Source organism: Malaclemys terrapin, chromosome 3 (genome assembly GCF_027887155.1).
Source record: "Malaclemys terrapin pileata isolate rMalTer1 chromosome 3, rMalTer1.hap1, whole genome shotgun sequence".
Taxonomy (NCBI): Eukaryota; Metazoa; Chordata; order Testudines; family Emydidae; genus Malaclemys; species Malaclemys terrapin.
This window is the reverse complement of record NC_071507.1, coordinates 40,953,386-40,980,335: the sequence shown is the minus strand read 5'-3', so window position 1 is coordinate 40,980,335 and position 26,950 is coordinate 40,953,386. Positions and strand designations below refer to the sequence as shown.

Below are 26,950 nucleotides of genomic sequence, written 5' to 3'. Positions count from 1 at the left end.
ATAATACCCTGCCATAAGTATATTTGTTGCTTTACAATCAAATGAAAGACAGGACATCTGCCCTGAAGAGTTTGAAATTAGGTCATTAGTTGGGGAAACTGAAGGGGAGGAAAAAGAAAGAAAAAACAACAACAAACCCAACAAACATGCACACAAGGATCAAAAGAAACCGATGGAAAATTGCCATCTAACACACATTGTTATCTTTTTACTCCCTCCTTAAAATCTACCATTGTGATTACTACAAATCACCACCATCTGACCAGCTGTGACTACTACCTTATATAGTCACAACTGTCTCTCCCTTTCCCTTCCACTTCCCTACCCATTTGTCTGTGTATTCACCTGTTGCACTAACTCCTGGATTGTGAACTCTCTGGAGCAGAGATGGCCTTTGTGTTATTTGTACAGTGTCTAGCACGATGGGGCCCTAATCCCAGTTTGAAGCACCTGTGCAGCACCACAGTTTAAATAATAATCTCTAATTAGTGTATGGCATTTAGGACTGGTCTGTATAAAAAATTGGACCAGTGATGTAACTGAACATGTGATGTTAAACCAATGTAGGTTGCAAGTAAACTGCTAAAAACTAGGTTTAAACCATTGTTAGAGTGTCCACGCACAAAGTTACATTGATTTAACTAATATGGTTTACCACTACATCTTTAATTATACCAGTGCAAGTAGACAAACCTCTAAATACCACAGTGATATATGCTTTGAATGACCTAGAGGAGACAGATTGAAGCAGATATGAGAAAATACCTGTAATGGAGATTGTGCTGTAGCTCAAATGAGTGAGACCTATGTTTCTGGAATGGAAGGTCTGGGGTCAATGCTACTAAACTACACGTAAGAATAGATGACCTAGGAGTCCTTTAGGAGTCACAGAACAACATGCATGAGAGTGTATTTGCAGTATTGCCAACCTTTGCACTATTTGTACTTGTCTTAAAGCTCCAACTCCTGGAGTCATGCAATTAAACAAAAGGAGGAAAAAAGCAAATTTCTAGCTCTCCTTGTTGTGGACCCACATGCACGCTGAAAGCTTAAAAACTAGAAAACGAATCAACGGAGCCAAAAGGTATTTTTTAATAATCTCTGGATTTTTGGAGGCCTGGCTCCTGATTTTGGACCACTTGGGATTGGTGATAACCCTGGAAAGGGTGTGTGTGGGTGGAAGCTAACATTACAGGTGGTGTATTGCTTAGGACAAGAAGCAGCTAGGGTTACCATATCTAATAAATAAAAAAAGAGGACCCTCCACGGGCCCTGGTCCCACCCATTCCCCCATGCCCAGCCCCACCCCAACTCTGCCCCTTCCCCGCCCTAACTCCGCCCCCTCCTCCCTCCCATTCCCAGCCACGCGGAAAGGGCTGCCCGAGCGCTATCAGCTTCATGTTTGCCGGGCAGCCCCCAGACCCTGCGCCCCTGGCCGGTGCTTCCCCAGCACAGCTGGAGCCCGGGAGGGGAAGCGCCCAGCCGGGGGCGCAGGGTCTGGAGGCTGCCTGGCAAACCGTGAAGCCGGTAGCGCTTGGGCTTCGGGCAGCCCCCTTGCCCCCGGACCCTGCGCCCCCAGCCAGGGACTTCCCCTCCCGGGCTCCGAAGCCGGTAGCGCTCGGGCAGCCCGGCTCTTAAACAGAGCCGAAGAGTCAGGGGAGGAGCAGAGCCGCCATTTTCCCGGACATGTTCGGCTTTTTGGCCATTCCCCCCGGACGGGGGTTTGAGTGCCGAAAAGCCGGACATGTCTGGGAAAAAGAGGACGTATGGTAACCCTAGAAGAAGCACACCTGTAAGCTGACACGAGGCACAGCCCCCTGATGCTGGCGAGCTGCAGTGCTCAAAGCCTGGGCAAAATATGTGGGGGAAGGGCGAGGAGCGCGACCAAGGTGAGGGCCGCGTTACCACCCTGAGCAGCAGAGCGCCAGGGGAAAGACTACATTCCCCACAATGCACCGGCGGCCCATAATGGCGTCTCCGTGGCGGGCGGGGGAGGGCTGTTATACGCCACTCGGCGGCGGCGGGGGAGGGAGAAGCGGAAGTGGGTTCTCCCCCTAGGGAGGCCGGCTGGGTCCGGTTCCGGGTGTCACCTACTTGGTGGGGCTGGTGGAGGGGGGAGGAAGATGGCGTCGGACTTGGAGACGGAGGTTCAAGCCATTGACAGGAGCTTCCTGGAATGTTCTGCCGAGGAGGTTGCCGTGGTGAGGCTCGTCCGCCCGCGGGGACCGGGGCCGGGGGGCCGTTAGGGGCTCGGCCCCGCGGGCGGGGTGGGGGTGGGGGTGTGGGCACGGGCCGGGCCGGCAGGGGGTCCGTAGTGCCAGGCCCGGGGCGGCCGGCACTGGCAGGGGGAGGCGGTCTCTAGGGCTGCCGGAGGGGAGGGAGGGCTGAGGGGGAAGGGGCGTAAATGCGCTTGGTGGCCAGGGGCGGTTGTGGCGGGGCTCCGTGACTTAGACTCCCTCTGCCCCCTGCGTGTGGACTTGCTGCTGTGACAAGCCCGGCCAGGTGTGACGGGACCTGGGGGAGAGGCGCAAAAGCAGCTCTCCCGTCTGCTTGGTTTGTGCGTTTGACAGCAATGTAGTGTAGAGTCCGCCCTGCTGTTTCCTCTCTAAAACTGGTCACTTGCCCCGTCTCCTATTGTAACTGACTGTATTTCAGATGGCTGGTTCCTCCTCCCTTCGCAGTTTTAAAGTTTTGTTCTTCAGATTTCTTGGGAGAAAGTTTTGGAAACACTGTTTCCTTCTCCTCCTCCTCTTTAGCTTTTAGGCCCCAAGCTTGGAAGGAGCTTCATGTGTACCGACCCGTGAACAGCGTCCTGTTGATTTCAGTGGGATTCTGTGGGAGAGCAGTGGTCTGCCCCCGTAAACCTGTTTAGCGTTGCCAGTGTAGACTAGCCCTGACATTCTTACAGTCCAATATTGATTTTTGTGTCACATTTTTCCTGTTACTCATTTTGTCAGTCAACTTTTTTGGACTGTTCAGGTAAAACTCATTTGATTCTGCTCTGGGATACATTACTTTCTCCTTGTAGTCCATACTACTTCGCTTCTGATTTCTGTGTAGACAAGCTAGGACTTGAATCGAATCTTAAAAGCCCCAATAAGGTCACTTGGGCTCTGTACAGAAATGTGGGGGGTGGGAGGAGATGACACTAGGGAGCTTGTGTCATTGGAGCTTAAAATTTCCACATTCAGTTACTTTGTATAAAATTTAGTATTTCCATATGCAACTTAGTTATTTAGCTTTTTCTTGCATGGGCCGATACTACAGCTTGTACATGTAATGGCAATATTTGTCAGACAAATTAAGCAATCAATTTAATACGGAAACCCTCACTAAGATTTTATAGGCCACAGAGTTTTATCTAGAAAACTTAAATTCTTTACCCTTTGCTAAAATGTAATCTACTCCAGGGCAAAATTAAAAATAAATTATTATTTATTAAAACATGTAATCATTTTAGAAAATATCACTGACTTTCAAGGATAAATTAGCAGTTTATGTGAGACCCCGAGAGAATCTTTCTACCAGTATAAGAATAACCACAATTATTGGGAAGGATAGGCTGCTCACCTGGGAGATGTGATTTTTTTTTTTTTTCTCTGACTAGGTACTTGTCTGAGCTTGTAGTAAAACTTAATCACTCCGGTTTTTCCAGATAGAAGGTAGTAGTATACTCTAGAGTTGAGATGAAGCAAGTTTAAGATACTAGGCTAAGGAAAGAATTAAAACAATAGAACTTGTGTGTACTGCAGAATATGGCCTTGGAAATGACCCACTTTTGGGAGAAACACAGCAGGAGATGCAAGGTCAATTCTAATGTAATTAGATTTAGTTTCTAATACAGTAGTAGAAGATATTCAGCACAAGTGAGGAAAACTAGATTAGTTTAAATATATGTGTATATATATTTAAAGGCTTACAAGAACAGAAAGGTCAAATTCTTGGAGAGAAAAGAAGATAGGGGGGAAAAAAGATGTAGTTTCTTTGATCTTTTATTGGAATGGCCGGTTTAACTATAGAGCAAAATAACTCTATGAGATTTTTGGTTGCTGGATTTTTTTTTTTTTTGGTAGTCTTTCACCCAGGGCCAGTTTGGAAAAATTCCAGTTCTCTGAACACAAAAGGTAACTTAGTACTAGAAGATTGAGTAGTTTCATTACCAGGGCTTTGAGAAATCAGTACTGGGGGCAGGGAGGGTAGAGTAAATTTCTACCATTAGTTCTAAGAATTGTATCAGAAATAGTCTAGCAATAAAATTAGCTGCTTCTAAACTGTTTAAATATGACACTTTCTGCTATGGTTTTATTATAGGTGTTCAGCATTTTCCAAAGAGGCACTGTGTGAGTGTCATCAATGGAAAAAGTGCTATATAAATTTAAAATAGCAAACAGTACAAATAAGGGTAAATTCTAAGCTCTTTCATGAAGATTTTTCAGAATAGTACTTGTCTACTCTAATATAGGTCCTTAAGAGAAGACAATACATTATTCCAGTGAAATCAAGCTACAGCAGCTGGTTTCTAAAACCAATTATTTCTGTATAAGTAATTCTTGCTTTTCATCCATATTTGGGTTAATTCTGAAATGAATGAACTAGTTTTCTCATAATCTGAAGTTACCAAGAAGTATTTGGTAGTAGTAATTGCATGTTGGTAAGGTTTATACACAGTACAGTACTGAATCAGTGCGTACTTGTAGTACGTGTATATGTCCATTGTTGATTATATTCTGTAGTAATGATTATCAGTAGTACATCAGTTAAAAATGGCAAACGGTAAAGTCTTCAGTTACATGGTTGAAATAAAACAAATGTAATGAGAGGGACACATTTTTACAATATACATAATGCATCTCACCTTTTGTACCTTGTGTAATTGAGGGGAAAATGTTTTGACTCTAGGGGATACAGCAGATACATCCTTTGAAGGTCACTGTTCAACTTGAAACTTTTAAAAATTGAAATAATTCTAATTTCTGACAGATTACCCTTTAAACAGTATGTCCTGAGTTTGTTTTTAAAAAGGATTCTTTAAACAAAAAATGTGTAAGGAATTTTCTTCTTTATTGATGTATTAAGGTCCTTTCAGAAAGGAAAGAATAGATATACACTATGATGGATATTTTTGAGAGTTAGGCGCTAATTCTCCTTTGTGCCTTTGAAAATCTCCCTGTGTGTGCTGTCAAATTCACAAAATATTCAAATTGAAAAAAAGAAATATTTTTGCTAATGTTTATTTGTAGTAATCTACGTTACTTGTAACTGTAGTAGTTGCAAAATTTTCACAGAGAAATTTGACTTTAAAGTTTGCAGTGTCCCTTTAGCTTTTAGGTTGAAAAGAAAGGTGCTATAACAGTTATGACTGAGTGGTGTTGATTTTATTTGTGAGTAATTTTGTTTAATGTTTTCTTTTTAATTAAAGAAATGGCTACAAGCAACTGATCTTCCTAAAGAAGTATACCTGCATCTAGCCTACTATGTACCCAAAATTTACTGCAGGGGTCCTAACCCTGCCCCACAAAGAGAAGACATGGTAGCACAACATGTACTGCTGGGACCAATGGAATGGTATCTATGTGGTGAAGATCCTGCATTTGGATTTCCAAAACTTGAGCAAGCAAACAAACCTTCCCATCTTTGTGGTCGGGTTTTTAAAGTGGGAGAACCTACATACTCTTGCAGGTAGCTTAATTCCACAATTCTCCTAAATGATTAATGCTCAACTTTTTTTGGAAGAAACATTTTTGTCCTAATGAAAATATTAACTGTCCATACGTATTTTTAGTATAGTTGGAACATTGTCTGGTTTGTTATTGGTAACATACTAAAGACTTGATCAGCAGGAGAAAAATTAATTACAGTATCAGTATAATTAAACAGATTTAATTTTTGAAAATGTCAGTGTTGGTTATTAAAAAGAAAAAAATACTCTTAGATAAAGGGGAAGGTGGCTAAACTGTCAAATCAAGTCCAAGGCTTAAATGCAAAAATTGAAATTAATTTATCATTAATTAATTCAAATGTTTAAAATGCATCTACAGATGTTCCTCCTGTGTTCTGAATATCTTTCAATGAAAAGTACAATTAATGGTGATTAGATTGGTAGGCAAAAAAAACCTAACTTGCTCATTAAGCCCGCTCCCCTATTTATTTATTTATTTATTTATTTATGGAGATATACCTATCTCATAGAATTGGAAGGGACCCTGAAAGGTCATTGAGTCCAGCCCCCTGCCTTCAGTAGCAGGACCAATTTTGCCCCAGATCCCTAAGTGGCCCCCTCAAGGATTGAACTTATAAACCTGGGTTTAGCAGGCCAATGGTCAAACCACTGAGTTGTCCCTCCCCTGTTGTCTCTTAAAAATCTCATTTCTGTTGTGAAGCCTACAAGAAGTGAATAGGAGGATGTTACCAATAAATATTAAAAACCATATTATCAAGATCTGCATATGACTTAAAGTAGCTATGATTTTATTGTCACCTTGTCTGTCTTGTTCCTTTCCCATTTTTTGCTATGTTAACCTTTGTACATTTTCAGCACAAGAACCACATAAGAATGGTCATACTGGGTCAGACCAATGGTCCATCTAGCCCGGTATCATGTCATGCAACAGTGGCCAATGCCAGATGCTTTAAAAGGGAATGAACAGAACGGCAATCATCAAATGATCCTAACCCCTTTCGCCCAGCCCCAGCACTTGGCAGTCAGAGGCTGAAGGACACCCAGAGCATGGGGTTGCGTACCTGATCATCTTGCCTAATAGATTATTTAGGTTAAGCTATACAGAAGCCCCTGGAACCTCATAAGATGGGGTCCCTAATCCACAAACTATTGGAACTCATTTACAAAACTTTTCTTAAACATTACATGAATATATTGTCTCATACTATAGAATTAGAATTTATAATCCCTGTTCTATGACGGGAGATCTTTGAGCTATAATGTACCTTAATTAAAACTATCTTTAGATAGGTTTTTTTCCTCAAAAAGCATTTTATTTAATTTTCCTATATCACCTGGGATATAGGAAACCCATATATAGGGGGCACCACCGTGCCCACCACCTCCTCAGTTTTGTGAATCTAGACCAAAATATCATGTGCTCTTATTGAAAAACGTTTAAAATTGCCAAAACATGTTTTGTTTCAGGCAGGGTGGATAAAAATCAATGATTTAAAAAAAATAAACTTTTTTTTTTTTTAAATCATTGATTTTTATCCACCCTGCCTGAAACAAAACATGTTTTGGCAATTTTAAACGTTTTTCAATAAGAGCACATGATATTTTGGTCTACATTCACAAAACTGAGGAGGTGGTGGGCACGGTGGTGCCCCCTATATATGGGTTTCCTATATCCCAGGTGATTGCCCTAATAACCAGGGTATTGGTTATTATGGGATGGGTCTCTGAGTCTCCCCTGTTGAAGCTGTTTCATTTTGTATAAATTATTCATTGGAGCAGGGACTGGAACCTGGGTGAGGCAGCTTTCCTTTCCCCCTCACCCCCTGGTTAGTGTCATTGTCCCTCATTGGATTGATGAATATTTAATTTTTTATACTAAGTGGAACAGCTTCAACAGGAGATGTTGAGACACAGGGATCTCACCTGGGATATGAGAAATCTGGGTTCAAGTCCTAGTGGGGAGTTGAAGCTGGATCTCCCACATTCTGGGTAAGCAACCTAACCACTGGACAGTTGGGTGTAAGGGTGGTAGTGGCAGCAGCACCACCTCAGCCACCTTGTTTTTGTGAGTAGCTCCTAAATACCCTTTTGAATCTAGCCTGAAAAAAATCAAATCTAATTCCTAATCAGTAGGCTATAGAGTCATTCTTATTCTTTGTGATCCAGAAGAATAATACCTTAGCTAAACATGAAACTTCCTTTACTTGAGCTGATGAAAACTGTGCTGTGGTAATTACAGTAACTTCTTCCAAACCTGTGTTTTCAAGACCAGCATCACAAGATATTAAGAAAACAATAGCCAGTGTTGTAGGAAAGCATGAAAAAATGCAGTTCCTTGATATAATCATTCAGAGAATGATAGGTTTACTGTTTAAATTCACTTGGTATCTTCATCTCAGTAGAAAATGTGAAGAATAGTTCAGGTACACCAATATGGTTGACTTTTTTGCAGTTTTCAGTATGGGAAAGTGATTTGTGCATATCAGGATTGAGTCTCTACTTTTCTGCTAGACCTATACTACATATATTGTTACTATGTATCCTTTTGTACTTAATAGCTTATACTTTGTAGTTGGTGGCAAATGGGGTAGAAGAATTTTTTTCTTTAACCCTACAGGATACAAATTTGCTATTGTTTGTAATCCATGAAATACTCTAAAAGTATGAGAACCTGAAAAATATGTTCTTGTTTTTTAAGAAGCTTGTAGACCTGCAGCAACTAATGTGTTAGGCTTCGATACTTACAGCTTGCTGGGATTATTCACCGGCTTTTTTTTGTTTCACTAATTAAATTGGCACTTAAAATAAACTAATGTAAACAAAAAATACTATTGGTAATATTTATGCTGTGGATCCCTGATTATTCCTCTACTGATACTGATGAATTGGGCCAAATGGAATTAAGAATACTAGTAGGTGCTTCATAGCTTTTTGTTTATTTTTTTGTTTTGAACAAAATAAGGGATTCATGTGACTTCTTGTTTATATTCTTTCTTGATGGACATCTCAGGAAATCCTTAGTTTCTCTTCAGATATTTTTTTAGATGCTCTTTATTTTTCCATTGTGAAATCTGACTCCCTGAATCTATATCTGTGGCTGTTAGTCAGTTGCCTGTTGTGTCAATATATCATGTGATAGTTTTTTCAAATTTTTGGCTATATGAACAAGGCAATTGCACATTAGTCTTTTACCCGATTTCTAGAGGTGGTACGTCCAAGTGTTACAGTTAGTGCCTGTAAAAAGTGTTTGCCTTCTCTAAGTGGTCCTTGATCTTCTGGTGGTTGTGAAAATCTTGTTCTTGGAACTCATTAGAAGACTTGTATGGCTAAACTTAGAAGCAAAGAGGTGGTTCCTAATCTTTTTTGCATGTAACTTTTCATACAAGGTGTGATGAAAATCTGTGTGCATTGATTACTTAGGACCATGTCTAGCACTTGCATCCTATACCCTGAGAGAACTTGCTTGGTTATGTAGTTTTCATGATTTCCTATACCTTAAAAACAGGTTTGAATCTGGTAACATGGCTGGGTTACCAGGTAATGCACTTGTTTCATCTACTGAAAGTAATATGTTAATTACCCACATGCTTTTCCAGGCCTACTGCCCAGGCTGTTCTTCATAGCCACTCCTGCTCTAGGAATAAAATTTCCTCTCGTTGTCTCATCAAAAACTATCATATTCCTGAATAACAAACAGTTTAGCAAGAAGGCTCACATTCATGTATTTTGAAAATAAACTGTTGTTAGATGCATAATTAAAAGTTAAAGTAATATTTTTTTGCTTAATTTTTTCCTCTGTTTCCAGAGACTGTGCGGTTGATCCAACTTGTGTGTTATGTATGGAGTGCTTTTTGGGAAGTATTCATAGAGAGCATCGATACAGGGTTAGTAATCTTATTGGAGTATATGAATTGGGTATAATATATACCTCTACCCCGATATAATGCGACCCGATATAACATGAATTTGGATATAAAGCGGTAAAGCAGCGCTCCAAGGGGGTGGGGCTGCGCACTCCAGCGGATCAAAGCAAGTTCAATATAATGTGGTTTCACCTATAATGCGGTAAGATTTTTTTTGGCTCCTGAGAACAGCGTTATATCGGGGTAGAAGTGTATTTCTTATGAATGGGTATATTCAGAGTTCCAGTATGTAATTTATATTTAAGAATGTTTATGTATTTCAAAATAAAGTGTGTATACGAATATACACGCACAGTATGGTTGGAATTAAAAATGTGCAGTGTAACCTTACCAGAACTGGGAGTTTTAACCTCAGTTTAAAAGCTTAGCTTTAACAAGACTTAGTTAATATTTGAAACCACTGAGCAAATTATTGTAGTAGTGTTCCTACACTTTAATCTTAAATACCATCACAATTCTAAATTAAACATAAATTGGAGTTAGTTTTATTATGGTAAACTTGTGGTTTTCAATCTTTTTCATTTGTGGACCCCCAAAAAATTTCAAATGGCGGTGCGGACCCCTTTGGAAATTAAACATGTGATCTGCAGACTCCTACCATAGAAATCTTAGACTGAAAACTGACTGAACAGAATTCAGCTATAAGTGTTGCATATGCTTAGCATGGCATTGGGTGCAGTGTGAGAAAGGGCACTAAACTGTGGGCTTCTATGGTAATGGCACATTCAGGTTTTGACCTGGAGGTGGGGTATTCACATATGCAGACACCTTAGACCTAGTGTACAGCTCCTCAGGGGTCTGCAGACCACAGGTTGAAAATCACTGTGTTAGACATAGTTTCACTTAGTTTGGGGTGTGTGTGTGTGTGTATATGTGTGTATATATGTGTGTGTGTGTGTGTGTGTATATATATATATATATATATATGTATAAAATAATGAAAGGTGTTGAGCAAACTTATGAGTGAGAGAAGTTAGTTAAAAAAGTAACATTTTGGTTTCTTAGATTTAAACATACTTCTGCACTGCCATGAACTCCTGCACAACAGAAATTTGTTAATGCACGAGTAGGGCCCTGCCAAATTCAGGGTCAATTTGGGACAATTTCATGGTCATAGGATTTTAAAAATTGTAAATGTCTTGATTTCAGCTATTTAAATCTGAAATTTCATGGTGTTGTAATTCATAGAACTGGAAGGGACCCAGAGAGGTTGTCTAGTCCAGTCCCTTGCACTCAAGGCAGGACTAAGTATTATCTAGACCATCCCTGACAGGTGTTTATCCAACCTGCTCTGAAAAATCTCGAACGATGGAGATTCCACAACCTCCCTAGGCAATTTATTCCAGTGCTTAACAGCTCTGACAATTGGGAAGTTTTTCCTAATGTCCAACCTAAACCATCCTTGCTGCAATTTAAGCCCATTGCTTCTTGTCCTATTCTCAGAGGTTAAGAAGAACAATTTTTCTCCCTCCTCCTTGTAACAACCTTTTATGTACTTGAAAACTGTTATGTCCCCTCTCAGTCTTCTCTTTTCCAGACTAAACAAACCCAGTTTTTTCAATCTTCCTTCATAGGTCATGGTTTCTAGATCTTTAATCATTTTTGTTGTTCTTCTCTTGAATTTCTCCAATTTGTCCACATCTTTCCTGAAATGTGGCGCCAGAACTGGACACAATACAATTGTAGCGGTCTTGACCCAAAAAGGACTGGTGAGGGGATCACAAGGATATTGTGGGGGGGGGGTTGCAGTACTGCTACCCTTACTTCTGTCCTGTTGCCTGCAGAGCTGGGCCCTCAGTCAGCAGCCGCCACTCTCTGGCTGCCCAGCTCTGAAGGCAGCAGCACAGAAGTAAGGGTGGCATGGTATGGTATTGCCACCCTTACTTCTGTACTGCTGCTGGGGGGGCTCTGCCTTCAGAGTTTGGTGCCTGGCCAACAGCCACTGCTCTCCAGCCACCCAGTTCTGAAGGCAGTGCAGAAGTAAGGGTGAAAATATTGTGACCCCCGCCTTAAAATAACCTTGTTTGGGGCAACAGGTTTGCATAATTTTTGGTGGTGCTCAGAACAGGTTCAAGTCCTGCCTCACCCCACCTGCCTAAGGCTCTGGGAGGGAGTTTGGGTGTGGGAGGGGAGAGGGGTCGGGCTCTGGGAGGGAGTTTGGGTACAGGGTCTGGGCTGGGGCAGAGGGTTGTGGTGCGGGAGAGGGTGAAGCATGTAGCGCTTACCTCAGGCAGCTTCCGAAAGCGACCCGCACCCCCCTCTGGCAGCAGCTCCTAGGCAGGAGGCTGGAGGGGTCTCCATGTTCCGCTGCCCGCAGGGACCATCCTCGCAGCTCCCATTGGCCTCAGCTTGGGGTAGCCTGTGGGTCCCGTCCATCTGCCCCTCCTCCCCCCCCCCGGGGCCGCAGGGATGTGCTGGCCTTCCGGAAGAGGACCGGGCGGGCAGGAAGCCGCCTTAGCCCTGTTGTGCTGCCAGTGGTGGCGGTGGGGGCCCTGAGCCCTTTTAAATTGCCTAGGGGCAGCAGGGGGGATGCCCCGGGGGAGGAGCTTGGGGGTGGCAGGTGGGGCTGGGGGAGAGTCCAGGCTCCAAACTGGAGCCAGGCCACCATATTCGTATATTGGTGGAGTACGGGCACCACACACCCCTGAACCTTGTGACCCCTCTGCAACTCCCTTTTGGGTCAGGACCCCCAATTTGAGAAACACTGGTCTCCCTTGTGAAATCTGTATAGTATAGGGTAAAAGCACACAAAAGACCAGTTTTCATGGTCCATGACGTGTTTTTCATGGCTGCGAATTTGGCAGGGCCCTATGCATGGAGAGCTAGAAAAGGAAACGCTAGAAAGAAAAGTGAAATAGATTAGTTTGTCAAGCTGAGTGAAATATTTAAGTAAACACACAGAGCTGAAACGAGTAAAATAAAAAATTTAGCTTCTTTAATCCACAGTACTGTTAGTAGTACAGGTGAGTATTTTTTTTTTTTAAACTTGATGTTCCTTTTAACTAGCACAAATATTTACTTAATTAGTCTTTACATATCAGTCTGTTTCTTTGGTACTGTCAAGTGTGTAATAGAATTTCTGTAGAAGTGTTACAGTTGAAACGAACGGAGAGAACTTCTTTTCCTCTCTCAATACCCTTGATAGCCTACTTGCGTTTACTATTATGGAGGCTGTTAGTATGCACTCTTCATTTAATAACTACTAATGCAATATGAAACAACAGGAATAGAGGCTTTTGGAGGTGTAAAATGTTCTCTAAAAATGAAAAAAGATCTGAGTGCCTTGACTAACTTGGTAGACAGAAAAGGAGAATGTGTACTGTGGAGAATCTGTGCATCAAAAATAGGTCACAGAATCGTTATGTATTCATGAACTCCATTCACATTTGTGATTTAAGAAATAATTGTACTCAATACTTATTTCAAGAGCTTTTAATTTTAAAATGAAGTTTTACTAACAGTGTGGAAATGCAAATATTTGTCATTAGAGAGACAAGGTGAGCAAGGTAATAATATCTTTTATTAGACCAACTTCTATTGGTCAGAGACACAGGCTTTTGAGCTATGCAGAGCTCTTCAGGTCACAGCACTGCAAACAGTTTTTTTTCACTATCCACTTTAGTAAGCGTAACAGAAGCCAGTTGTTATAAATGTGGCCCTCAAACTGTAGTGACTATCCCTCTGATGTCCCTATATAGTAGGATGTGGCAGTATGCAATTTGTTTTCAAAACAAAAGTGTCCTGTTTATAAATGACATTATAATGCAAACATTTTAAATATTGGAATTTGAAGAAAAGGTTCTGTTTATATAAAAAAAAAAAAAAAATCAGACCACTCTTCTGTGACTGATTCAGAATAAATGTATACTGGTAATTTCTGTGTTCTATAAATACATCAGATGCTGTATGCGACCTCCCCAAGCCTATGCTCTAGAGTTACTTTAACAATATAATTGTATGTTGTTTTTTTTTTTTTTAAACAGATGAATGATGTAGATAATCTCTGTGTCACAGACATTTATTGACATGCTTTTACCATATTTATTTGAGTAGCATACAGGAAAATCTCTAATAGCATAAGGGTTAATGTGTTGGTGCTTTCAGTATAAATAGATCTTGCACATGAATACAGTTTTGTGTGTTTTAAACAACTTCAGATGACAACATCATGCGGAGGAGGTTTCTGTGATTGTGGTGATACTGAAGCTTGGAAAGAAGGTCCGTACTGTCAAAAGCATGAACTTAACACCGCAGAAACAGCAGAAGAGGAGGTAATAAATAAAATTTTTATATATAGATACTGTATAATAGTGCTAGTTTAGGACATTATATGCTGCCAGACCAAATTATGCACAATTCTGAAATTCAGAAGGTAAGGGAAAATAAATCTCTAATCATCTTATATGTGACTTCTGTAAGGTTATAAATTCATCTAAAAAATAAGAAAACTAAATGCTATCGAAATAATAAAATCTGTATACTTCAGTGTTTTAGTGAAATGGTGGACTCTTAAATTTTTAATAAATATTGGAACATTTGTAGTGTCCTAGTATTTATGTTAAAGCTTTAAGCCCATGAGTGAACCAAATTGAAAGTCAGAATTTTTGCGCTAGAAATTATTTGGTTGGCTGAAAATGTTGTCTTGATATACTGTTTACTATATCATCTCAGCACATGGATATTTGTAATTTTTTTTATCTAAATTAATTAAAAATAAATTATTTAGGATGAAAGCTGTTAGTCTTCTTTACTCAGCCAATAAGTAAAACAAATTGGAAGCTTGCAGCATGCTAAATATAAATATTGGTACTACACCATATTATACACTAGATAAAATTAATATAAAATTACATATTAAAACTACTTTAAAAACCAGCTATTTAGATTGCAAAGTTAAGCATGCAAAAATAGAAAAAGCTAGAATTCTGGTTGCTCAGATAGCCATAGTTCTGTCCTTGTGCATCCATCCTATGCACTGAATGAAGAAAGGGTGCTGTGAGGGAGGAAAAAAAATGTAATTAAAGACTGCATCATAATGGATGCATATAAGGGAGCAAATTAAGTTTGCACATGCAACCTATATTCTGACATTTCCTAACATTCGTGTGCTAGACTTTACAACCTAAATAACTTTCTTTTAAAGTAGTTTTTTTAATGTAACTTCTAAGGGGTTTTTAACAGGAAAAAGTTTAAAAAAATAAATTCTGTTACAACTGTAACAAACCCCTCATTATAGATCATCAGCGGGGTTTGAATCCTGAATTTTCAGCACTGCAACAGATTTCTACCAGTTGAGACACAGGACTAACCATGTTAGCTAGTAGCATAAGAAGGATGTTATCCCAGAAAGGTGGATGGACAGCTAGTGTCATGTGCTGGGTCCAAGGAGGTTTATGTGGGGAATCTGGCCTGGTTCTCCATTTCTTCTTCACTGGGTCTGAGAGAACTCCTTCCCTTTTTTTGGTGCCCCCATAGAGGAGCTGCGACGTGCTAAAGGGGGTGGTGGAGGAGCCCAACCTGGGTATGTCTGGTGTGCGTGCGCTCTCTCTTCCTTCCCCCCCACTGCTACAACTGCTCCAACAACTGCTAGATGTTTCCAGGTAGTGTGCAGTAGTCATGGTGGTATGGTGCTGCTGTGGTGAATGTGTAGACCTGACTCTTCAGAATGTTTTGTTAGTTAATTCTGCATGCTGCCAAAATTTCCCATGGAACACAAGTAACAGAAGGGAAATGATGACTTTTAACAGTTTTTATAGCTCTGTCAGATCTGAAGAGAACTTAATGGGAGAAGGGAAGAAAAGCCCTTAATCTGAGGGCCATGTCTCTGCTGAATTTCAAAGGCCTGCTGCAAAAAATGGAGATGTTTAGAACCTCTCTTTAAAAAAAAAACAAAAATATAAACAAACAAAAAAACAAAAAACACAAGAATATTTTGTAACTGAAAGTGTTGGGCATCTCATTACTGTTATTTTATATTTGTCTGTCTAACTGCTCTAGGTGCCTCTGACATATACTTAAAAATATATCAAAACAAAGAAAAAAAACAGCAATCCCATATATTTAAAAAGCTAGGGAACAAGGCAGCCCAAATAAACCAGATCCCCATAATACTTAATATTCCCCAAAACTATATGCTTCTTCAGCAGCTCTTTTAAGAAGATGTGCTGCAGCATTTATTATTTTTCATTTGTATTACCACATCATGTAGGAGTCCTAATCATGGATCAGGTGTTGTGCTTGGTGTTGTATACAGAACAAAAAGACAGTCCCTGCATTAAGAAGCTTACAATCTAAGTAGAAGACAAGATATAACAGATGGATACAAGCAGCGAGGTGGGGGTGAGGACAAGGAAACAGTGAGACAGCATTGGTCAGCAGTGTAGACAGAGGTATCCGTGCAGCAGCAGCCACACAACTATTGTCAATTTTTTTTCTATAGACATTATGGCAAAGGAAAGCTTTAAGCAGGGATTTGAAAAAAGGCTAGTGCGGTGGCTTTACGCATGTTTACAGGGAGCTCCTAGCAAGTGTGAGGGGGAGCACAAAGGTTCTTGGTTTGAAAACTTAACACCTGGGTAATGCAGGCTTCCATCATGGGCTGATCAGAGGCAGGATAGGAAATGAGAGATGCTAGGTAGGGTGGGGATAGGCTCAAAGGGCCTGGAAAGTGATGACAAGCAGTTTGTTTCGGCTTAGTAGGATTAGATTTTTATCGGTAAATGTTGGTAAATGTCGATTTCACCATATATACACACACAAACTTGACAAAAAATATCTCTAGCTGTGATGATCAAAATTTACAAATGGGCAGTGTAAGCTTGAGAACTTAGGAGAGTTTGATATTTATTTTGTATATTCTGGCATGTGATGTTGACAATTTGTGTTTTAACAGTTATTCAATATTAACTATTTGAATCTTAACAGCTACATTCCGGTCCCCTAGTTTTTTGGTGGGTGTGAACTTTTAAATAGAAAACATGCTTAAAACTCCTAATTTCATGTAACTGAAAATTTTAATTTATAAAAATCAGGAAAAGAAGCTTAGAAATAAACAAAGATATTATCTGTCAAAATTACAACAACAAAAATTGAATTCTGCTGTGCCTATTTATATTTGCTGCTATAAACAAGGGGAAGCCAGGGGAGAGATGCAAAGAGCAGATGAGAAGCCATCAGTGATAATGGACTGGAAGTTCCAGGAAGGTTGCCAGGTGACAATGATGAACAATGGTGAAAGAGAACAGGTGATGGTCTGAGGGAGGGAACTCGGCAGCAGAGATTAAAAAGAGAGCAATACTGGGTGAAGACCAAGTCAAGTGAACCACCCTTATGGTGAGTGGGAGAGTGTATCCAGGGCAACAGGTTTAATGAAGAGGAGAGGGTGAGGAAACATGCAGCTTAAGGGGCAGATGGGTTATTATGGAAGTTGATGTCACCAAATATGAGTGTACAGGGGAGATTGCGAGGAGAGGAAAAGAGGGAGCTCGGAGTCAAAATCACAGAGCAGAGCTCCTGGGGTGAGTTGGGTGGACAGTAATGTGAAGGGAGAGAGGAGAGAAGAGTTGAATGCAGCAGTATTCAAAAGAGGTGGAGGAGTGGGAAGGGGAGGTGGGAGGGATTGGAAGTGACAAACGGGAGATCAGAAGACCAGCACCCTCACCATGGTGTGATCCAGAGTGGGGAGTGTAAGAGAAGGAGAGGCCTCTGTAAGAGAAGGCAGCTGTAGGGGCAGTGTCAGAGGAAGGGATCCAGGTCACTGAGAGAGGCAGGAGCTGGAGGGAATAATATATGAAGAGGCTGTGGATTGCTGTGATCGTTTTAGAGATGGACAGGTAGAGAAGAGGAGGGAGGTTAGGAATGGTGGCACAAGATTGGTGGAGATGGTTGTGGGGACAGGTGAGGGGAGATAGTGCCAGACTTGACATCAGAGGTGATGAGGACATTCAGATGTGGGACCTAGATTTCTGCTGCTGGTAGAGGGAATTAGATGGGGGTGGAGAAGGGCTGAGATGTAGGTAGAGGTGGTGGAACTGTAGAGGGAGTGAGCGTAACCAGGAAGAGGAGTTGGTGGTAGTGGGAGGAAAGGGAGGAGGAGGAGAATGATGATGCCAAAGAGATGTGGTGACAGCTGTGGGTGAGTGGCAGATGGCCTGAAGTTTAATAGATACTGGGGTATTTTGGACCCGGGGGGAGGGCAAGGAGTGCATTCCAAAGGAGAAAAGCCCTTGCAGAGACAGGTTCCCTTCCCCCAATATCTGTTATACCTCTTTTCTATACAAATAATTATATTTTATAGTTAAGTATTTATTTTAATGTTTCTAATTTGATCACGTATAGTACTGTGAAACACACATTGTGAGACTGTGTTATGGAAAAAGAAATGTGTTTCTCAGTTGATTCTGGACATTTATCAGCCATCTGACTGCCAAGGTTCCCCAGTGTTCTTAAGCACCTCTTTTATTTGTTAAATGTCTCTCAAAATATTGGGAAACTCTGATTGTCTGATTATAATCCCAAGTTGATTGTTGGTTTGTTTTTGTTTGTTTGTTTTGTTTGTCCCCCCCCCCCCCGCCCCCCGATGGATCATTTGTGTTTATAGCAGAGGTATTCCTTTAAGATGGTTTAAATACAAAGAATATTGGAAAAGTCACGATTAGACTAAAGATGGAGGCAGGGAAGAAAATTATGCAGACTACACATCCCAGTTAGAATAATAATATAGTATTTAGTATTGCTAACTTTTTTCACTATACCACTCCTGAAAAGTTTTCTGCTGTAAGCGCTATTACCTCTTACTCTCTTGGAATGCACTTTTTTATGACAAATGAATTTCTTAAAACTTAAAACAGCAATAATATGATGCCCATCAGCCCTGCATGAAACTAATAAATCAGTCATCTGGAGCTTTATGAAGTTAAATTAGTTCATGGAAAAATTGGCTCTGTATATCTTGAGGCTATTTTAATTCTCCTAATGGGAAGAAGAGGTTGTGGGTGTTTTTTCTTTTTTTGTTTTGTTTTTTTTATGAAAGGTGAAAGCACATTAGCCAGGAAAATAAGAGAAGAATGGTTATTGGAAAGTCACTATATCTGTATTAGGCCTCAATTTTAATAGATTATTTTCAGGAGCCAAAAAGAATATAACATCTGACTGAAGTATCATGCATTATTTGTTTACTTAAATACACATTTTAAACTTAAGTCCAGGCTGTGGAGATTTTTTAAGTAGTTCCTAATTTTTGTTTCTATGTCTACTATGTGTGTTTGAGTTTTTTTAAAAGGCAGCCTTTTGAAGAACAAACACCATGGAAGGCTATTATAGACTGGCTCCATGCTAGAAGGAAGACTAAACAGTGTAGAGTTAGTGCATGGTGTTTTTTTACCATTTAAAAAAACAGGCTTAAAAAAATGGCAGTTTTTTTTTTTTAAATTATAAAATAATTTTAAAAAGTAGTAAAATAGCACCAGGTACTCCAAAGGCTTTCTATCTGATGCCTATGCCTCTCAATAGGCTACCTTTGCTCCAGTGAAGTTCTCTGGTACATCATGTTGCATTCTGATGCATATGGTTGTGGAGTAGGAGTAGATAGCAGTTACTCCAGGGAATCTGAAATCATGAGTGGGCAAACACAACTTGCAATCTTTGCTGTGCTCAACATCCTTCTTATCTTTCCTATTTTCAGATTGATGACATAACCTTAAAGATAGTTAATAATAAAATATCTATGGGTCACCTTTAAAATATGTCATTTTACTTCAATATCATTTCCTTCTCATGTGGACCATGTACTCCTTTTAAGGAACAACCTCAATTTTCAGCATTGATGACATCACCAAACTAGTGTGCACTGCTTTCTAAAGTCAAGTTGTACTGCCTCTCACTCATTTATCTTACAATATTATTATTATTATTATTGTAATGACAGATTTGCTAAGGTTAATAGTTACTTGTTCTTCATAAGTTAATGCTACTTATCAGGAGGAGGTAAAAACTCTTATAAAAGCTTGCTTTGGAGTAAAACTTATCAAGAAGGAGGGGAGAGAGGGAATTGGTTTGGTAGCCTGAAGTAAGTTTGATTTTTTTGCAAACATTATTTCTAGTTTAAGATTCCAAGTTTGCAGTCATATATAGCTCTAAAAGGATTTCAGTTAAATAAATAAGCTGAAATGTGATTGTTCCACAATAGTTTCTAATCACTTGTGTTTTTTCCAAAAATAGAACTATTATCTGCTAATTTTAGTTGCCAGTCTGGCTTGTGCTATAGTTTGAGCAATGACATTATACTGCGGGGGGCTCAGTGAACCAACTTCATATTCTTTTGGGTTTTATTCTGTTTTCTTGTTAAGTTACAAAGATGCAATAACAGTTTAATATAAATCAGGGATATTAAGAATGAAACTGTTCTGGGTGCAAGCAGTCATTCTCCATTTCCTTTTCCAACCCTCCTTCCCCTCATTATCATTTAATTCCTTAATGTAGATGACACCTACAAATTTGGACCATTTCTATTTCCCACATGCTTATGGGGTGAATTCAGTACATATTTCCCACCAGACTATAATCACGTCAGTGAGCCATTACGATCAAACTGGCATTCTTCAGTTTTTTGTGGAATTCATATATGCTTTACAGACTTTTTTTTCTGCACTGAATTTCTACTTTTGAAAATAAATTAGTAAGGTATGCAAAACTAGTGAATGGCTATAATTTTAAATTCCACGATGGCATTAAATGGGATAGTATAAATTTAGTATTTACGTGTTTTGCATTTTGGTGTAAACTTTTAGTTTAGATGTGGCCATTGAGTACCACCATATCTTAGAAATATTTAACAAGAAATTATCATATGGTTACACAGAAACAGGCAAGAGGGAGAAGAGTGAAATATAGTATTTTGGAACCTGGAATCTTGATTATAATTTGTAACGTACTATAACTAGTGTGAATACAAAATTTAACAAAAGGAAATGTGGCTTTGATAATTGTTGATACTATAACTTACTAAGTTAAATGAAATATGAACAATGAAATGTCCAATACCAGCAGGATAATGGGAATGAGGGTTTGAGCCCAAACCCAAATGGTTCTTGTTGCTCATTTTCTTTGTTTAATTTTCCTATAATGTTTTTCTACTATCTAACTATAATCAATTTCACTTTTCAGGATCCTCTGGTGCATTTATCGGAAGATATGATAGCAAGAGCTTATAACATTTTTGCTATCATGTTTCAATATGCAGTAAATATATTAACATGGGAAAAAGAAAATGAATTGCCACCTGGTTTAGAGACTGTGTAAGTATATTCTTTGTGTTTGAGGTTTTCAACACGTGCAGGTGTTTAAAGTATAAAACTTAAATGCTCACGTTAGTCTACATCCGTGACACTCAGACTGTGGCTCACAAGCTGCAAGTGGCTCTTTAATGTGTCTTCTGAGCCTCTTTGCAGCACATCAGTATTAAAACAGTGATTTAATTATTAACGAGTCAGGATGCTTTTACTATGTCATTAACAAATTAAGTTATCAACTTGCATTAAGTTATTATTTTATTTGCTTTAAGAATTATATACATACAAACACACTAAATATTTTCCTTGTCATACTGTTTAAATATGAATAGTACTATAGTAAATGAAACAATGAAGTTGCACTACTGTGCCTCTTTTTTGCGTAAGCTGATCACTGATTTGGCTCCTGAACCATTGAGGTCTGTGTATCACTGGTCTACATGCTGTCTTCCTTTAACTCCAATAGGGCGATGATGTAGACAAGTGTCTTTCAAAACACTTTACAGTGGGGATCATACAGTGGAGCATCTCTCTTCTCTTTCATGATTGCATAAACCATCTCCAGTGTTGGCTGGTGCTCAGCTAATATCCTTGTAGCAGCTACAATTGTTTATGAGGAAAAATAGTATTTAATTCCATGTAGCATCTTAAAACAAGTAGAGGGGGTTGGTGCCACTTGACCAACCAGTTCTATTCAAACCCCCTCTGTTGATCCATGAATTACAACTTGGGAATTATCACTCTAGATTGAAATCAATAGAACTAGGAATAAAACATCTTTATTTAAAATTTGATTCTACTACAGTAGTTTCTTTTAGTTCTGCTTTGCGTGGGAAAATACTGTAAATGGTGGAAGTTAAAGAATTATATTTAACACTGATTTAAATTTTTTTGACAAAAATATGGAGAACTGGTCTAATGGCTTTATTGGTTTAGTATCTTACGTTATGAAGTGGTAAACATAGATTTGCAAAAGCCTTCTGGATTCTAGTTGCTTGGTGGAGAGAGACCATTATGGAGACCTAGAAAAGATAGGGGTAGGAAAATAGTGCCAAAGCTATGGGAGAATAGTGTGTAACAGGTATGTTAGATAATTTTCCTTACTAGAAAACTGCTAACCCAGAATAAAAAAAGTTCACAGAAGTAAAGTCAAGAATTGTCAGACTGACTTAATACTCTGCATCTTTACTCACTAGGCACTTAATCCTTCAAGGTGCTGAGCACTCCTATAAGGTGCAGAATGCCTTTAACTCCCACTGAAGTCAGTGGGAGTTGAAGGCACTCAGCAGCTTCAGGATAAAGCCTTGTTGATGTACATCATTAGTGCCAGGGTTAACCCAAGGTTAGAGAGATTCAGATTGTTGGAAATTATTAAAATTAAAAATAGATTAGACACTAAGCACTTAATTATATAACTGTGGTCTTTATTTTATAGCGAGAAGAGTGACACTTACTACTGCATGCTTTTTAATGATGAAGTCCACACGTATGAACAAGTTATATACACTCTCCAGAAAGCTGTCAACTGTACACAGAAAGAAGCCATTGGTTTTGCAACAACAGTAGACAGAGATGTAAGTAACTTCCTTGCTGGAATTTCAATTAAAAGTAAGGTCAGGGTGAATATATATGACTAAACTTAGTGCTTTGTTCCCTTTAAAGTGGTTGTGAGTCTTCCCAGTATTCTTTCTCTCCTCTCGCCTGTTGGCAGATAAAAGGCTTTCAGGAGGGAATAGAGAAGAGCTGGCAGTTTCACAGCAGCTGGAGAGAGCAGGGAATTTAGCGCCTAGTTGACTTTACCATAAGGGGCCCACTGATCAACTCAAGACCACCCTCCTTGCTCTGCACATCCCACAGCTGATTGTATGTGTTTGAGGATGGAATTCTTTTCTTCCAGGATACATTTGTGCCTCCTAGGAAAGGTATATTCTCATTTCTACATCAAGCCATTGGCCATTTCCTTCAGGGCAGGCACTTCCTCTAGGTCCTTCTTTCAGGCTGTTCTTTGCTGATGGGAAATGAGAGAGTCAGTTTGGGGCCTCAAAACATCTAAAGTTAAATGTGACTTTTTTTTTCAGTTATTTTCCCTGTCCCAGATAATATTTTTTGTAATGTCATTGGTTAGGCATCATATAACTTAAAAGGGACACTCCCCTGGTTAGGCTTAAAAAGTGCCAGACTTCTCCTATATTGTACATCCATACTTCAAGGATGATTGATTTTTTTTTTTTTTTTTTTTTAAACTGAACCTTGCTGCATGGTAAGCGATTGACACTTGAATTGATGTTTTGAAAGCAAACCAGTTCATATGTACTATAAAACAACTTGTGAGCCACTTTGTTTATAATACAACATGAATAAATCAACTGTGCACATTTTTAATAGGCATATTTAACACTAAAGAAAGTATCACCGATTATAAGCTCCCCTAAATATTCAGGTAAAGCCAGCACTGCTATCATACTAGTCAGGTGAACCTATAGGCCTAACAAGCTTTACAATATCTTTTTAAAGGTATTAAAATATATCTTATGATATAAAATGTCCTATTTTTAAATTAGCTGGAAAAGAAGCACCTTCATACTAATACTATAAAATATGCTTGACATACATTAATAGGAATTAGTGTTGTTAAATTTTTGAATAAGAAGGTCACTGTCAGATACTTAGGATCATATTAAGCTTTCCCTAGAAAGCAACTGCAAATGTGATTAACATAGATGGTGACTTATTGCCTGTGGTTTACTGTTCTCATTACATTAGGACATAGAGTTTAAGCTTATCCTTGTGTTTCAACAAGCTACTTATTATCATCTTGCTTTTATGAATTTAAAGGGACGTAGATCAGTCCGATATGGAGACTTCCAGTATTGTGATCAAGCAAAATCAGTAATAGTGGTGAGTAATCTTACCTACTTAATCCATTCTTCTTAAATTCCCATAAAATGCTTAGTACAGCACAGTTTTGAAATACCATGTACTATTTTGATATTTTATGTGCAAAATATTAATTTTAACTAATAACTCTGTGGTGGAGGTTGAGGGTAGCAACACAATGCCGGTCTATACTTTCTCACCTCTTTCTGTGGCCTAATCCTCATACCAGTGCACTTCCAGAAACAAGAATCTCGGGTCCATGGTAGTTTTGACAAATCAGATTTCCACCTCTGTAATTCTCAATACTTAATCAGCATGTGGAATAATGTTTTTATTTCACTCTTAAAGAGCAGAAAATATCTCATGGAAATTCTCATATTTACAAACTTCTCCTTTTCTTGATGGCTTTTTTTCCTTCAGTTTCTTGTTTTTAGGTACACTTGCATGAAAGGAGAATTTTTGTTACTTAGTTCATCTAATCTTAATTATTCCTTGCTTGAAATACTAATACTCTGTGATCACATTCAACTAGCTGTTGTCAGAGGGGATGACTTCAGGTTGGGAATAAGCCTCAGAAGAATATATTCATAAGCAGCAAAGAACCCTGGGTTTTTTTAATGCAAGTGTCATGAATAATAAAGGTTTATGTCTTATACATTTGTGCTTGTCCTTTTTTAAGCTTTAGAATCAGAAAATGCATATTTACCCATGAGGCATCAGTGATTCTCTTAGTGTATACATTGTAGCCTGTGCCTTATTTAACATCTAGAAATTTTTAAATTTTAGACTGAACTGAATATAAGTTTGCAAATTCTACTTTAGAGTAACGTTAACAAATATTGCTGTCTAAAGAAAAGAGAGAAAATATTTCCAATCGCTAAGATTAAGTGTGTTACACAAATGTCTTTTTTGTAGTTGATTTAAGGAACTAAGAAAATAATTTTCATGCTTCCAGATTGGAGCAGAGTTCTTACTGTGGAAATATTTACATCACTTTTTAAAGCAGCGCATTCCGGTAAAGTCGTGGGGAATTCTCATTAAAATACATGGTATATGTCACAGTAGTTTTGAGACTACACATCAGATCATACAAGTAAAAGTAATGTAGAAAGTGCTTAAGCTATCCTAAAATCTTACATTTTATCAGTTAACACCAATAAAGTCAAAGAACTGAATTTGTTGTGTGTGTTACTATGGTAAAAAATTAACTTTATCAGTAAAAGCATAAGTCACTGAAATAGTTAACTGTTAAAACTTGTAAAACTGAAAATGTACTTAAGCTATAAAGATAAAAGTTGAATAATGTAAGGAAAACGAGCGAATTTATTCATAGGGAAATCTGTTTACCATCAGAGCTTTTCAAGTGAATTACCTGTGTGAAACTGTCTAATACTATACATACAATAAACTATTTTGGTTTTCATTCAGTTTTACTAACTGAAGTGACTGTCTTCAAGTATTGAAGTATTTTTGGAAAAAACATAATTTCATATCTCTGTGAACAGGCTTGCATGCTGCATGCTTGTTTAGGTTCCAGAAACATATATAATTACTTTTCAAAATTTGGCATTGTATTTAGTTGAAGGGACACCATCAACTTGAAAATTGCATTTCCATATCAGTTATCTTTACCTATTGTTACGAGTAATCCCAAAGGTTAGTAGCACAGTAAGAGATCAAAAGGGAAATATATTTCTTTAATTTCAGTGCATTTACTTTGTGGATGATTAGTTTCACTATTTTCTGGGTAATCAGCTGCTGTGTCACTCTTACGCATTTGCTCTGGAGGGAGCTCACTTTGATACTTTTCTGCCTGAGGTTTTTCAAGAGGGTGCTTATCAGTAAGAGGCAGGTATTAGATGTGTGCCGAGGAGGAGAGGAAAGGTGGTGGGGAGGGGCAGCTAAGCATGTTGGGTGTTAGTTTTTGACCTGGCCAAAAGACCCTTCAAAACATTTTTTTTATTGAAAATTTTTATAACAAACTGTTATACTGTTTCAGTGTTCAGTCAGAAAATTATAAAGTGCACTCCTGTTTATCTGAATGGCCTGGGGGATATTCAAAATGTCTGGTTAACTAGGGTTCTGCTAATCGGAAGTGCTATTAGCTAATATAGGCCTAATTTGGGTGGGGAAAGGGAGAACACACTATGGATATCAAAGGGAATTCAGAAAACTGGAATTATACTGGATTTTTTTTGTTTTCAGCTAAAAAATTTAAGAATAAAATTGAGTTTTCCTTGTTAATGTACTATTGGAAATAATCCTGTGCTGGATGTGGAAGAACTATGATGGATTGCCTATTAATAATATGTCTCCATTTTAATTTCTATGATCAAATTTAATTTAGTGTATAGAATGCTGTGTGTTTCTGTACAACAAAACTTATCTTTCCTGATATTCACTTTTAACTAAGTTTCCCCCTTCTCTTTTCTTTTTTAAGAGAAATACCAGTCGCCAGACAAAGCCACTGAAGGTTCAGGTTATGCATTCATCTATTGTTGCCCATCAGAGCTTTGGTTTGAAGTTCCTGACTTGGCTTGGCAACGTTATTGGATATTCAGGTAGGCAAATTCAAACACTTTTGCTATAGACTAGAGGATAATTTAGAGGCTAACTTAATGCTAAAAAAATCATACTTTTTTTATATTAAAACAGCTTACCTCAAATACATAACATGTTAGACTAACCATTAATAACTTTTGACACACTTCATCCTGTTGTCCACGCGTGGATTCGTGCTCCTGACTCCCATATGAAAGCGCTTTATGTATTCACCGTACTAAAATTGGGGGAATTGAGCATAAACAGTTCGAGAATTGCTGTTGAGTTGTGTGCGCTAACAGCGTACCCCTCAGCCCTTGATCACTTTTAAATGAATGAAATACATTAAAACATGAACACCTTGAATAGATGTGAATAATACTCCTTTTTTTATTTAATTAGAACTGATTGTTTCGTATCTGTCACAGTATAACTAGAACAGCAAAAGTGTACTTAATGTTCTCAAATCCAAGGAGTGTGAGAGAGGAAGTGAGCCAATGAAGCACTGAACAGATGTTCAGAAGAAGATTCCCTCTGTAGAAGGAGGGAATCAAGGTATGCAGTCTCATTTCATGGGGAGTATCTTGTGAATTCTAGATGAAGGGCTCTCTTCCCTCTCATACAGCAGCATTCTTATGGTT

The 26,950-nt window shown here is 38.8% G+C and overlaps 1 protein-coding gene across 3 annotated transcripts in view; it reads left to right on the top strand.

Moving 5' to 3' along the window:
• The first annotated feature begins 1,718 nt into the window (after positions 1-1,718).
• Positions 1,719-26,950, top strand: part of UBR2 (ubiquitin protein ligase E3 component n-recognin 2) — a 109,828-nt gene continuing 84,596 nt past the window's right edge. For 2 of the 3 annotated variants that reach the window (XM_054022187.1, XM_054022189.1), the window contains exons 1-8: positions 2,086-2,201; positions 5,420-5,679; positions 9,486-9,564; positions 13,761-13,874; positions 20,767-20,897; positions 22,327-22,465; positions 23,727-23,789; positions 26,209-26,329. In XM_054022187.1, the coding sequence (XP_053878162.1) occupies positions 2,124-2,201; positions 5,420-5,679; positions 9,486-9,564; positions 13,761-13,874; positions 20,767-20,897; positions 22,327-22,465; positions 23,727-23,789; positions 26,209-26,329 (985 nt within the window). In that variant the 5' untranslated portion in view covers positions 2,086-2,123. Of the gene's footprint in view, positions 1,890-2,085; positions 2,202-5,419; positions 5,680-9,485; positions 9,565-13,760; positions 13,875-20,766; positions 20,898-22,326; positions 22,466-23,726; positions 23,790-26,208; positions 26,330-26,950 lie in introns of those variants that run through there. The other variant, XM_054022190.1, reaches the window with a different exon arrangement.